General features: G+C 37.7%; 1 protein-coding gene across 1 annotated transcript in view; it reads left to right on the top strand.

Moving 5' to 3' along the window:
* Positions 1–15,802, top strand: part of CFTR (CF transmembrane conductance regulator) — an 88,018-nt gene that overhangs the window by 19,475 nt on the left and 52,741 nt on the right. Inside the window, 8 exon segments of the mRNA XM_036400189.2 lie at positions 973–1,188; positions 2,093–2,182; positions 3,486–3,649; positions 4,138–4,263; positions 8,035–8,281; positions 10,573–10,665; positions 11,211–11,393; positions 14,013–14,204. Coding sequence (XP_036256082.2) covers positions 973–1,188; positions 2,093–2,182; positions 3,486–3,649; positions 4,138–4,263; positions 8,035–8,281; positions 10,573–10,665; positions 11,211–11,393; positions 14,013–14,204 — 1,311 coding nt within the window.

Raw genomic sequence — 15,802 nt, 5'->3', positions numbered from 1 at the left:
CACAGCACACAGGTGATTTTTGCAGTTCTTTGGGAAAGACTGGGTAAGGAAAGGCAAGAGGCAGAGATGGAAAAAATGAGGTTAGAGGAGTGAAAGTATGAGAATGATGAGGCAGGGAGGGAAATGGAAGGCAAAGGTGAGGTAACACTGATGGGGTTTATTACAATGGAAAAGGAGTCTGAGGACAAATGTAATAGCAGACTAAAGTCAGGGCTTTAGCAAGTAATTTGGATACCTTGTAGTTTAGTGGTTTGACCTTACCTCTTTCTCCTCTCCTACCCTGGTTCTCTATCCTGTTGCTCATCCCTGGAGGGGAAGTGCTGGGACCTCCAATGTTTTCTCTCTGGCACCTTTATTAAACTTGCTTCCCCTACCATTTACTTCCTCTCCTCCTGCTTTTGTTACAAAACTGGATACAGTGTCTAGAGTTGAGTAGATGATCCTATTTATACTTTTATTCTGTTCCAGTTTCCATTTATGTTTTTGGTTTTAGCTATATTCTCACTGTCTTGTGAGAATGGTAGTGTTCATTTTGGTAGTTCTGAGGCTTCCCTTGTCCTGTAAGTCCAGTAAAGTGCAGTGAGAACGGCTCCCTAGGGCCAAAACAGAGGTCCAGCCTGATAAACTAGATTCGGTCATATGATATGGCTAATCCATTACAACTCTGTAAAGTAAATGTGGAAGCTAATCTCAGTTGTCACTTTTGTAGAAAATGATTAAACAAAATTACGAGCCAGATTTGCTTTGGTGCAGTTGCAGAAGCATCACAGGCTTAGACAGCAGTGAGTTGTCTGTTCTCCTGTGCAATTACTGCAATTTTCTGTGGTTTGCAGAGCAAACGGGCCTGACTTCCTCATTTAAGACATAAGACTTCAAATCTCATTTGGTGGGACTCTGAATTGAAATGTTTAACATTTTGGAAAAAATGAGCCAACTGCTGACCAAAATTACTTTTCTTGTTTCTCTCTACAGGAAGTCACCAAATCTGTGCAGCCCCTTCTGCTGGGGAGAATAATAGCTTCCTATGATCCAGACAACTCTGATGAAAGATCCATAGCCTACTACCTGGGCATTGGCTTGTGCCTCCTCTTTGTTGTGAGAACGCTGCTCATCCATCCTGCTATATTCGGTCTTCATCATATTGGAATGCAAATGAGGATAGCTATGTTTAGCTTGATTTATAAGAAGGTAATTGTTTCATGTACACCCAAAGCCAAGCCTCTGTCTGTATTCTATGTAACTTTTAGACTAGTTGGTTGAAAGATTGATAGTTTTGTTAAGGTACACAAAGTACACGGAAGAATAATGTGGCTAACAGTTTCTGACAGCTCTCAATTTCCCATTCCAAAGAATTAAATAGCTGTCTACAGCTGGTTGGACTGAAATCAGCCTCCATGAGTTCAGACTTGCTGCATATGTGGTGAGATGCTTTAATTGTTTTACCACTGTGCTCCTGTTAAAAATGTGTACTGCAGAGGAAGAACAACATGCTGGTGGCCAAAGAATATCTTCAAAAGAGAATGAAAGGTGAAAATTTGAACAACAAATGTGTCATTGAAGAGATTGAGTTTGAATTATACTGTGTAACATCATTATAGCATGAAAAGTCAACAGATATATACATCACATGCTCAAAAATACAAAGATTTAAAGTTTCTTTGTTTCAGCAATACCCAAAGAGATAATTTAAACAAGCATGTTAGTTATTCTAGTATAAAGCTCACTGTGAAAGCATCTTTAAAAAATATTTTTCAAGAGAGGCAACAGTAGGAGATTTTTAAGGATGCACAGCAGCACACAGCATGTGTGCTTAATTAAAACTTGCATTTGCATATATATCTATATCCATAAAATATTCAACAGAAAAGAAGGACTAGGTCAATACATCAATATTTTTAAAGCAATTTAATGGTTATATTGAATTCAAGTGACATAAATAACAAGTTTAATGAGACTTTCCTTATAGCACAAACAAATAAGTGGATTATTACTTATACTGCTGCATAATTGCTTATTATTTTTATCTTTATTTATTGTGTTTTATGGAGATAACTTAGATGACAATTTTCTATGGTTTTGTTTTCTTTTACAGATCCTAAAACTGTCAAGCAGAGTTCTAGATAAAATAAGTACTGGACAATTGGTCAGTCTTCTTTCCAACAACCTGAACAAGTTTGATGAGGTGCGTCATCATTTGTTTAATTCACTTGATGATCCATCAAATACAAATGTCAAGCTGTTCATGACACATATTGAGGAAGGAAGGAGCATAAACGGAGAACTGCCCTGAGTGCTCATTGTAGACTAAATACTCATTCGTTACCTTAAGAAAATGTGTTAGCACATAGTCATAGAAATTCTCATTCTGATACTTTATCTCCTATGCTGATTAGAAGAGGAAACCTAAAAAGCAGTTACATTATAAAAATGTGTTTGTTCTTCAGTCCAGTGAGACTAACTGTTGTTAAACAGTTGGTTTCATAGAACTTGCTGGTTCAATCCTAACATCCTACTTCCTGATGACTGTATATTTTGACTAAGGTTATTCAGTCCATTTCTGTCGTTGAACAAGCGATGAGGTTTAACCTCCTGCTCCTCTTATTACCCAGTCCACTAAAAAGGGATTGTTCATGTAAGACTGTTAGGAAGTCTTAGACATCTGCCTTAGAGAGTCTTCTGTAAAACTTCTTTTTGTTAGAGACTACAGCAAATCCCTGCTAATGCTTTAGAAACTGGAAACTCCATGAACTTCTGTTCTTTGAGTGTGCCTAATTAGCCCTTTGGTAGGATAAGATTTGCCTCCCTTGAAAGACACAAGATCAGAGAGGCTATAGACACATGGCTGGAACTGCAGGGTGCATTTATGAAGCACTGCATGACTGTACAGAGTAATGTCAGCTGGTGCTGCACAAGTCAAGACAAGTGGTCTGTCATTGCAGCAGTGCAGCTGCGGTGACACACACCTGGTGCACCTGATCACGGGGTTCACTCCAAAATCTCCTGAATGGGAACTGCATTGAACTAGTTGTGTTCATACAACACTCATCTCTTCACTAAAGTAATACTTGCCTTCTATATCAGATTAAAACACTCAGAAGATTCTTGCAAGTATTTTTTTCAACTTACAGTATTTGAAAAAGTCAGCATTGATGCCAAATTCCATTTACTTTTACAAAGCTGTGACTTTTCCTCATGCATATACATAACAAAGAGACTGCTGCAGATTGAACTTTGCCTTAGAAAAATCAAAGTTTAGGCATGAAATGTATATGTATTGTTGCACTGTCATCATAATTAACACCCAGAATGCTATGTACTCAGGATCACAAGTCCTCCTTTATAAACTTGTTTTTCTACTGGAAATATTTGTACCACTCTTCACTGTATTTTTCAAAGTGTCACTTTATTGACTACTTCCTTTTCATGTAGTTTTCAGAGCACACCTCTAATTTTCATTATTTTTATTCTACTGTGGCCTTCCATAGGGTCTTGCTCTGGCTCATTTTGTATGGATTGCACCATTACAAGTGGCACTGCTGATGGGATTGCTCTGGGATATGTTAGAAGCTTCTGCATTTTCTGGACTTGCTTTTCTAATAGTCATGGTCTTATTCCAAGCCTGGCTGGGACAAATGATGATGAAATACAGGTGACAAGAATGTTTTAAAATATTTCAATATATTTTCCTGAAACACATTGGTTTTAAGAAGTTTATACTGCTTGATTAAGGGACTCTGGTTAGGACATTACGTAGGATGAGTTCAAAGAGTGTTTTCTGTTTAGGGAAAGTTAAGACAAAATTTCTGTAGGAGCAAGTGTCTAAACTTAAAAAAATTGAAAATCTAGCATGGAGCAAATAGTGTTAAAATTAGATTTAGCACTAAATCTAGAATTTTTAGAGTTAAAAGTTCTTGTTCATTACTTGATCCATTCTTTTTAGAGTTTGTATTTTCTCCTTTTAAAACAGTTATTTGATTTCTAATAATTTCTTCTATATTCTCCATTATAATTCTATTAAAGTAAACATTTTAAGCAGAGGCATATATAGAAGCTGATTTCATATGACATAATGGCATACAAGCTACCTATACAGGATGAAAAAGATGAAGATCGACCTACTGTCTTTTTACTTTGTAGGAATAAGAGAGCAGGAAAGATCAATGAGAGACTTGTCATTACCTCAGAAATAATTGAAAATATACAGTCAGTTAAAGCCTATTGTTGGGAAGATGCAATGGAAAAAATGATTGAAAACATCCGTGAGTAAGTGTACTCATTTGTTACACAAATTTTTTATGTGCTCAGAAAAAAAAAATATTAGGTGTCTATGAACATCATCTGTGGTCATACTAGTTAAGAAGTAAAGCAACAACTATTAATCCTCAATAAACTAACCATGCATTCCCACACTGCAGCTTGGGGTTTTTCCCATTTTTTTTTAAAGTTTACTATGGAGGTGAGATTTTTAAAATTTTTTTTTTGTTTACTTCCTCATTTGTTATAACGATGTTTCAGTGGTTAGTTTGCGCAGGTAAAACAATTGTGGGATCTGTGTTTGTTTCTGGCCAGCCCTGTCCTCATCTTAAAATAAAAAGCCCTTTTGTGCCGGTTACTTAAGGCTTAACAGACGACGTCCCTATTCTGTGGTGGAGGAAACAGTATGAATCCTGTGCAGCCATTTTCTGAGAAATGCAATAAAGCTGGCTATAAAATTTGCATACAATTTGTGGAAAGAGTAAATTAGATCCATGTACTTATCCTGCACATTTACATTAACATTTATTGTCTGTAGATGGCCTTGTAGAATGCTTATCTTCTCAATTAATGTAAGGATTGAACTGTAACTACCAGACCTGAAGGAGAAAGGAGGTAAAAGTTAGCTGAGACCTGTGAGAAGGAAGTCTTTGTTATCGGCAAGGAGTTCAGGAGAGAGGGAGGAGAAGTGACATATTTATTGATGGGTGACGCTGCATGAAAACTCTCCCATGTGTCCTCTGTGTTTGTTTAGTCTTTTACAGAGAAATAAAATTCTGTGCCAGGTGTGTGATTGGGAAAATAAAAGAAATATAAGTGTCATATTATCATGTAAATAACAGACATAAAATTATATTGCTCCACAAACACCTTCTTGTTCAGCTGCTTTCTGAAAGACAATCCAGGGAAAGTGAAGTGTTCTTTACCATTAAAATTTATAACTATTTACTACAAACAATCAGAGAAACTCAGTCTGAATCCAGGTCATGAGTGCTAGCTCAAGGATGGAACTAGTTTATTATTCTCCTGATGTCACTAGTCACTTTTAGGAAATTTGAGAGCACATCATGTTATCAAATCCTCTAGAAATTAATTAAATAAATTCTAGTCCACAAACTGGTCACAGAAACCTGGAAATTGGACTGTTATTTTATTAGCTATATTTGCTATAATGATTTACAGTAAATTTTGTAATGCTGGGGTTACTGTATGATGCATAGATTTTTGAAAGACAATGCAAGCAATATTACAAGATCAGAGTACTTCTCCTATGAAGAGAGGCTGAGATAATTGGAATTATTCAGCCTGGAGAAGAGAAGGCATTGGGTAAACCTTACTATGGCCTTTCAGTACCTGAAGGGAGACAACAAGAAATTAGTAGAGGGATGTTTTGCAAGGTACATAGTGATAGGACAAAGGGGAGTGGCTTTGAACTGAAGAAGAGTAGTTTTAGATTAGATATTAGGAAGAAACTCTTCCCTGTGAGGGTGTTGAGGCACTGGCAGAGGTTGCCAAGTAAAGCTGTGGATGCCCCATCCCTGGCAGTGTTCAAGGTCAGGCTGGATATGGCTTGGAGCAGCCTGTTCTAGTGGAAGGCCTCCCTGCTTATGGCCGGAGGGTTGGAACTGGATGATCTTTAAGGTCCCTTCCAACCTAAACCATCTTATAATTCCATGATTCTTCCATACTTTTTTAAAGTCATCCAGCAGGTCACTCAGTGAAGAAATCACCAGAGCAAGTCAACCCAGGAATATCAGAATTTCAATTGAATTTGGCTTGTGGAATCAGCTCTCCAGGACCTCCCAGTCATTTGGCTTGCTAAGCTGCTAGGAAACAAGACCTTGTGTTTGAAGCCATGTCTGTTTTTTAGGCAGTGTTAGACTGTGTACAACTCAGTCATCACAAAACCATTTTGGCATGCTGGCATTTTCTGATACAAGTCAGTTTAATCAGCTTCAGAGACACCAATACAGGCTGTCTGCTCTGCACCCTCTTAAGTCTGCACTGAAAATAATTGTTCATAACAGGTGCCTGAATAAACATACCTGCACTCTTATGGGCTGTGCAATGTATTCTGAGAAGTAAAAAAAAACACCCCACCAAACTGTTCCTCTGAACCGTAGCATAGCCCAGGAGAGGGTGAAGGTTTTTAAGTGTCTGTACTTTGCCAGCAGAGACACATCTTTATATTAAGCAAAGGATCTCAAGCTTATGTATTAGTACTGGTTCCTGCAGCACCACTCCAAAACCAGGCCTACACTGGTCTACACACTGTATATGCTCTTAGGGTCCCTTACATCTCTTTTCAAAGACCCACATTGCATCAGGAAGACCTGTCCCAAGTAAGTGTGTTGTCTACAGAGCTTTCAAGTCTGTATCACAGACAGAACCACCTCTGGGAAACTTTTGCTTGTGGCTGCATCAGTCTGTCGCTGGTGCTTGGGATGCTGAAAAAGGTGTTAGTGCTTTCATTCTCCCTCTTTGGAGTAGGGCTGTGCCCTTCAGAACGGAGGGGTTTTTTGATAGCTTCTCGCCAGACATTTATGTGTGAATGGATGAGTACCAAGTCCCAAAATCTTTGTTATCCCTAGTTTGTGCTGCCACTGGCAGTTTAATACAAGCTCTGGAGGGACTTAAAAGGCCCTTTCTCCCAGGCAGTAACTCTATCATGGTGGTGACTTGCACATCTGGCCACTTTATTCATGCTTCTCTTGTGAAATACAGACTTAACAAGAAATACAGACACTGGGTCAATATCAGAAGACACATAAAGGTTGTGGTGCTCTGCCTTGCAACACCAGATATTGCCATGAGCAATGTGACTGCAAACTTCTGCACTGTACTCCAGTGGTCAGCACTCACCCAGTGAATGGGCATCTTGGGGCTTGTACCATTTCTAGCCCCAGTTAATTGCTCTTGCAGGAGAGCAACTGCTCTATTACTGCAGCAGAGGTGCTTCTGTCCAGGTAAAACTGAGCTGCAGGGCACCTGGGGGATGTGAACTGAACAGGATCAAAATGAGAGCAGTCAACAGAAATCTGCAGCACTGTGAGTTAGAGCTATCAACTCAGAAAATCACTCATATCCCCTGGATTATTTATCTTCTTATTTAATAGCTTGCTATAAGATGTATGGACCTTGTGGAAACAGCTAGAAGTAATCACTGATTGCATTCCTGACTGCACAGGAGTCAGTAAGCTTCTCTGTAGAGTGAGCTTACATGGAGAAAAGAGAGTGGAGAGTAGACTCCCTGCCTTCCACCTCTTCAAACTGAGGTTAAGTGGCATCCTAATTCACAGCCATTAGTAGCTTGCCATGGAAAAGAAGATGACCTATCAGATTGTCTATTGTTAGGATTTTTATGGTAACATATAGCAAATCTGGCATTTCATAGTATCTTTTTTCTATAAGAGTTATGCATCTAAATGAGTATGGGATGATGCTTCTGGGAGTACAGCACATACCACAGTGTTAGATGCTTGAGGTTGGTTGTGCCAGCAATTGTAGAGGCATGTGGCTTTTTCTGTATGTAAATCATGACAGATTATTGTTACTTTGTCTGACATCTCTGAACATTGATGTCAAAATTTGACTCTAATGATATTTTAGGCCCAGAAATAGTTTGGAGTCTTACTTTTTAGTTGCAATTCTAGAAAAGAAGAAGGATGAGTGAGCCTCTGAGTTAATTGTTATGCCAACAGTTCCATCCAAAATATTTGTAAGTTGTAAACTGTGAAATCCTACACTAATTATTTGTACTTTTAATTTTTTTTTTAACAGAACTGAACTGAAGCTTACCCGAAAAGCTGCTTATGTGAGATATTTCAACAGCTCAGCCTTCTTCTTCTCAGGCTTTTTTGTGGTGTTCTTGGCTGTGCTTCCATATGCTGTGATTAAAGGAATTACTCTCCGAAAAATATTTACCACCATTTCCTTCTGCATTGTTCTTCGAATGACAGTGACCAGGCAGTTTCCCGGCTCTGTGCAGACCTGGTACGACTCTATTGGAGCAATAAACAAAATACAGGTACAGAGCATAGACTAAAATCTTCCCAAGTACGTAAGCTAATTCTTCATATCGTGTTATCTTGTCAGCTGATCAGCAAAAGCACACAGCATTTATGCACACTTTTTGAATATATGTTGCTTTGACTAAACACCATGAAGTGTCATTATAAATCTTGATATTGTTCCCCAGGCAGCATAACCACACAAGTCTCATGCTACCAGCTTGCTGCTTTTTTTTAAACCACAATATTTAGTTAGTTATTCTCATTGCAGAACAAGAAACTTAATAAAATCATGACTTGTGGTGCTTAAGAGACGTTTTTCCTTCAGAAAAGGAAGTTCAAAATTAGTACATGTTTTATATAGCATGGCTTCCAGGAGCTGCAGTCACAGATCTTCTTTTTCTGGACATTTGTGACAACAGCAGCAGGAAACTCTGCATTTTATGTAAATGTGCATCTCATTCATTATGAGTAGCAAACATAATTAAGATACCAGTCAAATAATTATTATCCACCTTACCTACTGAGATCAACTGCTCATGTACCAGCATGAGAGGCTTATCTGCAGAGTAAAATCAGGGTGGATTCTCATTAACTCTATATTTTTTACCTGCTGTTCTGAAATTACTCCCTAGGAAGAGAATTCTTACACTATTTGGGGTGAAATCTTAGACCTTTTTCATTGCATATTTATAGATGTGGGGTTTTTTGTAGAACATAGATTTTATCATTTTTAGTGGGATAAAAATAACTAATACAGGACCTAAAATTCTTAATCAGATGTCTGAACCTCAGTCTAGAATAAGAAGTAGGTGTGGGATTTTTATTATTTCAACTGGGCAGAAAATTCAAGAAATCTAGCCATAAACCTTTCCATTTGACATTCAGAGGGCTGCTTTGTTAGGTTCTTTTATAGGCTTTCCCTGTGCTCTCAAATTCCCTAGGCTTTAGTGGAAGTATCCTGTCTCTCCTGTTTCCTGGAAGAGTGTGTCCAGTGGCCTGGACACAGTCACAGAACTGGCAAGCCCACTTGTCACATCATTGCCCTCACTTCATTGAATGCTTGCTTTTCTTTGGAGATATTAGCAAATGGGTGTTCCAGAACCCATAAATAATCATCTCTTTGTGGCAGGTTCAGTATAGTCCCCATAGACAGACAGGACAGAGTCCCAGAACACCAAAGCCCTTTACTAGTCTTGAGAAACATAAATAAGAAAAGTAAGCCACTCACACACCTCTCTGATTTAATTTCCACATCAGTTTAGAGAGTTGACTGGGCCAGGTGCATCCCCTGGGTTATTGTATTTTCACGTGTTTTTTAGACCATGACATTTCAGAATCAGTGTGCTCTCTCTGACTATCACTGCTACAGGAGCTCCACTGGATGACCCCTTTGTGATGAAAGCATAGCTTTTTTTCTTTTCATAAATCATGTGTGTCATGCCTTCCAGCTTTTTCAGTTCCTGCCCTTTCAATCAGCTGCCTAATTGTTATGTCAACAGAGCCCCCCTTCTTGTTCTACTTGGGAAATTTGCAAGTGTACTGCTAGGAACTGATTTCTCCATGAGTCTGCTTAGGTTTTCCATTGTAATGCCCATGTAGATCTATTTGCTTCCATATAATTAAAAAAAAATAGAATTTGGAGGAGACAATATCTACAGACTATATAACCTTAATAAAATAATGGAATAGAGAGGCTGCCTTTTCTACATTATCACAGCCTTACTCTTATTTCCTAATGCTATCCCAAAAGGCAACACAAGCACTGGGTTGCTAACTTGTGTCATTTGAAATTACACTGCATCAGTGCTGCACTTGCCAGGATCATTATCTGCCTTTTATTTTTGTTGGTGGAAAGATCATTCCAACTCTTTTAAACTCTTGCAGTTTTGGAAAAGGGAGATACCAGCATGCAGCTGCTTTGTTTCACTGTTTACCAGAGTGCAACCTTCTACATCTTACTCCAAAACCAAAGCTTCATTTACAAAGGGTTAAACTCAGAGGGATGATCTTGCCAGGTACAAGTCCTGAAAGCAAAACAAGTGCCAAGTTTCGATATTCTTTCTAAATCAGAACCAAATACCTTTATGGCTATGTTTTCACTAGCAATGAAAGAATCGGTAGTTTCAAAAACATTTCCTTCTGCATCCAAAAATGTTGTATAATTTATATTTATGCCTCTTGCTGAAAGCACTGTGATGCAAAAGTGCCACCAGAAATATTAGTGCTCTGTGTAGGCAAATATAGACTGCTTTGTGCAATATGACCTTGTCCCTTACTGTTTCATCTGCTTTCATGGTGTTTCTAGGATTTCTTGCTGAAAAAAGAATATAAAGCTCTGGAGTATAATCTAACAACCACTGGGGTTGAGCTGGACAAAGTAACAGCTTTTTGGGATGAGGTTGGTACTTTTACCCAAACTATATTAAAACACAGAGTGTATGTATTTAATTTTTTTAAATATTTGCCGTGACACTCTCTAAAAAGAGCAGCCTACACTCTTTCATTTTAACTAGCTTCAGCTTTCAGCAGGTAAGGAATATGTGGCAAGTAAGTAATGCATGATATCAAATTATACACATTGAGAAACTTGGGAAGAAACCTTTTAATAAGTGTTAAGGCCTGTAATAAGTAATTATTACTGACTTTGGCCAGCCTGAAAACAGGATCAGGCTATGTCATGTATAAACATTGGAAAACAGTTCTATAATAAGCAAATTTTGTTTGTGTCCACAAATTTTGGCATAAGTCCAATACAAACATTAAAAAAATACATTCAATAATATAATCAGTATTTTATTGATAGGAAAAGTAACATGAGAAAAGTAAGTTCATATGTTTTCCTAAATCCATAGTATGATATACATGATGTGTATCTGTACATGTATACTCTGTATATGCATGTTTTATTTATTTTTTATGTACATCGCATATATATCGTTGCAGGGAATTGGAGAGCTATTTGTAAAAGCAAGCCAGGAAAACAACAACAGCAAAGCTCCTAGCACTGACAACAATCTCTTCTTCAATAACTTTCCCCTTCATGCATCTCCTGTTCTTCAGGATATAAATTTCAAGATTGAGAAGGGGCAGCTATTGGCTGTTTCTGGATCTACTGGAGCAGGCAAGGTATTTCTCTTTCTGCTGGTCCAATTAGAGTCCTAATAACTATAGGGACTAATATTGTGTTGTTACCTGTATTGCTACCTCTATTTTTACTGTATTCTTGCTATGCTGTGCTTGCTGCAGAAATGATGGCTGCAGGAAAAAGTATGGATAATCTGCAAGTTTCACTGAAATAGTTGCTTGAAGTTTTGTACTGTGGCCACTCTGAGAGTTCGCTGGATATTTTTTGTAATATAAGGTTACAGAATTATAAGGAAATAGCAATTTAATGAAAAAATGTTTTCCCCTTTGGAAGTAAAAGGAAATTTTACAGGAGTAATGCAAACTGAAACCTAAAGTTAAGGCTCATGGTGAGAATCTCCTGGCCTTTAAAAAATGAAGAATATAGAATAGATATAGTGATGGCTCAGTGTGCTAGAAAGAATTTTTTCCCCTGCCTTGTTAACATTTTAAGGAAAAAACTGAACACAAGATGGTTTGTAACCTGACAAGGCTGACAGGAATATAGCCAGGTATGTGTGCCCTGGACTTGTGGTGTCCTGATCCCTCAGCTCTGGTTCCTATAGTGCCTCACTTGGGCTTCCAGACCCATGTGAAAGCCTGGGGAGATGCTGCTGGAACTGGTGGTTTCCTGTGAAAAGTTGTGGTTTAGATTATTCATCATTTTACTACCCCAAAATGTTATCAATGCATTTAGTTTGCAGATGACACATCCAATTAACATCATTAATATAAAATGAGTTGAACTGTGATACTCTTATTCTCTTTGGTAATTAGATGAGTCTTGATGAGTCTTTCATCTTCACTGCGTTTTTTGAGGAAATGTGAAAGTTAAAACAAATGTTCATTATGCTTTTCCTGCTTAATAAATTATAGGTGAAAATTTCTTTTACTTGCAAGGGGTAAAATCTTTGGTCTGTTGGAGTCAATGACAAAGGACCCATCAATTTCAGTATGATCAAGGCTTCTTATTTTTCATTAATGATCCCACAAGAGAGAGCAAGGGACTCAGAGCATGAGATTGTCCACAAAATGATGTGTTAAGGTGCATTTTAGTGTGATACTTTTGAATTAGCAGAATAGTTTATTGTTATTGCTAATGCTGGCAATTGTAATGTAGAAATGTGAACTAGAAAATGTTGAAGGATGTATCTATATCTCCTTTCATCTGCTACATAGGAAATTGAGGAAAATTCAGATTATACTGAACAGTCTATGTGAGTACATACTTAAAAAAATTTGCACTTTCCAAAGCAATAAAAACAAAAGCCTTATAACATTAACTCAAAAAGTTAATATTATAAAAGTCCAAAAATAACGTTCACCTCCCACCCACCCCTTCCCAAAAAATGCTGCCCTTCCTTTACACATTCTTAATGTAAGGATTCCATTCTTAATGTAAGGATGGTGCTTGAGGCTGTAACTCAATTATCAGGGCCATGAAACAGACTGCACAATTTTATCTATATTAACTGTTTAATCTATAACAGGTATGAAGCCTGACATCAGCTGTTTAATATTTCTTCAGTATTAGATAGAGTTTGTTTCAGTTTTGTTTTGTTTTTTAGTTTGTGTTATATGGCGCAAGATGCAGTGGTTTAACATCCAGTGTACAAAACATACCAAACAGCTGTCCTTTGCAAGGTTGGGAACTTCTTACTCAGCATTTTGGAAAAGTCACATTCTGGTACAAGGGAAGGAATCTCATGAGACTCCCCCACTACATTGTATAACTTCCAAAAGGATCTCTGGGCTTGACAGCATGAAACTGTGACTTAGACAGATTTTTTAGATCTTTGGCTGTTACGTCCCAACTTTGTTGACTGCTTATCAGTGATAAGAACACCACTGCAATGGCTCTGTAACAAATTTTTCCGTGTATTTCTCAATTCTATTCTTTGATCTAGTAGCCAATGATGTGTGACAAGGTTACTACAAGCTACTGATTAACTTTGAAATTATAACATGTCAGTACTGAAATTGCAATCAATTCTTTTATGAAGGGAAATAGTAAATACACTTAGGTCATGCATTCACGTAAATGAGTTAACAGTTACAGAGGAAAATTCAGACCATACTGAGCAATTGTATATACTTATACAGAGAACTTGCATTTCTCAAGGCAATACAGATAAAATACCTATAAGCACTAGCAAAATTATAAACATTAATTATGTTGTACAAAGAGCAAACAAAATAGTCACTGAATTATGTTGTACAAAGAGCAAACATAGTCACTGATAATGTGAAAATCAAATAGAATTCTCTATAAACACTAGTACCTTATGTCTGTATGTGTTTCACAGATAGATTTTTACCTTGTGAGATTATTGATAGCTTCATTAAAATGACATACTTTTGCAGCAGCATGCCTTTTTTACAAGATACCTTACACAATTTTTATCATTTTAAAAATTAAGTTTCTCTTATATTAGAGGTCTTTCAGAATCAGACATATCAAGAAAATCTCCACTAATTGCAGTTTGCCCTAAATGTCACTTAAAGGGACACTCTTGATGAGACAAATTTAAGTGACTTAGCAGAGTGACTCTCACTATGTGCGACATTTCTTTCTGTTGTACAGATCTCTGATGTATTAATCAAGTGTTCATGTTTTTTCAGACTTCTCTTCTGATGTTGATAATGGGAGAATTGGAGCCTTCACAGGGTAAGATTAAACACAGTGGAAGGATATCCTTTTCACCTCAAGTCTCCTGGATCATGCCTGGAACAATAAAGGAGAACATAATTTTTGGTGTATCCTATGATGAATACCGGTACAGGAGTGTCATCAAAGCCTGCCAACTAGAAGAGGTTAGTCATCTAGGACTTTTAAGACCTGTGACCCTACCCAAGTGAAAAACCCCAAAGAAAAGGTATGGGAATGGGGCCTAAAGCAAGTGAGAAATTTCTGATATTTAAGGAACTCAGCTTGACCTCCCAATTTTGTGGAATTGCAAGTCACCTTGTTGCCAGCTGCCTGGGAGATACACTGACAGTTCTGGCAGTTTACACAACAGAAGCTGGGTAAGCTGGCTCAGATATTATATTGTGTCTGCCTTCTCAGCCTTACTTGCTAGTTAAAAACCTGAGTAAACATACTGATGCTGAAGAAATTATGTACAAATATGTTATTCCTAAATTTTCTTGTCATATTTCTTCCACATAAAGAAGTTTTCCTTACAGTTTTGGAAATGAATCTGTTTTTCTCCTTTCTTTTGCATTTCAAAAATGGCTGCAAGGATAACTGGAATGTTGTGGTAGAAATCTGAATTATTTAGTAGAAAATCTTGACTAAATTTGGGATTTTCCTATGTATACACTAAAAGTTCTTAGACTGGAAATAATTGCAGGATTGATCCCTATGTGACATGTAGCCCACAATGAGTACAATCACATTAAAATGTTCTTATATATGTTTGATGTTGACAGAGAGTAGTATAGGAAAATATATTTTTCACATGGCAAGATACAAAAAGAGCCAGCATTTGAGATCTTTGCAAAATCGGCTACGGCTTAAGATTTTGTCTGTAAGATGCAAATAAAAACAGTAAATATTTAACTGTGCTGAACAGGATTTTTCTTTTGGCCACATAGTGAAACATATTTTTCCTTAGCACCAGTCCAGCAAGAAACTGTAGTCAGTCAGTTTAAAAATAAGGTTACTACTGCATTTTAGCTCATTAAAGCAATAAACTAATATTTCCCTGTATGTTTCTGGCCATTTCAGCTTATGTTTGGATTTTTGATTTGGTTGTTGGCAATCTCTTGGGAAGCTCCTGAAGACAGGAGAATTAGTAACTTCTGTGTCAGGCTTTCCGTAGAGCTGTCCTTAACCCCGATTGTGAAAGCTATAGTTCATGCCAAAGCTCCAAGAAACAGCTGACTTCAGCACTTCAAACCTGCCCTTGCTCCAGGAGGCTTCCCAAGCCAGGCCCTTCCTGGAGCAGCAGGTGGTTGCTGGTGGCTCAGTGTCTCAGGGCTGGTGGCACACTTGGGGTCCCCGTGCTCGTGGCATGGCTCAGTGTCTCAGCAGGCTGCAGCTCCTTTTCTCTCCAGGCAGGCTCAATCAAGCCAGCTTTGATCTGTGTTGGTGCAGCTCTGAATGATATGCTTCACCTCCTAGCAGGGCTTATTATTTGAGATCAGGTCTGATACTTATGCATTTTTTTTCCTCCTGGACTAAATAAATTGGGCTGCCCTGAAGAGAAGGCAGAATGGTCTGGAAGGAAGCCAAATGCATTACCTTATTGCTATTATTATGCTTTCTTTTCTTGTTAGCTTTCATGTATTAGTTACCAAACAAGACTCAGTATGGCAGATTGAAGGATGGATTTCAAATATTAATTCCCTGTTTATTCCCAAGTGTGACCTTTCAGGGATTTATTATATTAATGCTTTGCATTGGAGTT

The sequence above is a fragment of the Molothrus ater genome, chromosome 5 (assembly GCF_012460135.2).
Source record: "Molothrus ater isolate BHLD 08-10-18 breed brown headed cowbird chromosome 5, BPBGC_Mater_1.1, whole genome shotgun sequence".
NCBI lineage: Eukaryota > Metazoa > Chordata > Aves > Passeriformes > Icteridae > Molothrus > Molothrus ater.
Note: the sequence above shows the minus strand (reverse complement) of the source record. Positions and strands in the feature narration are given on the sequence as shown.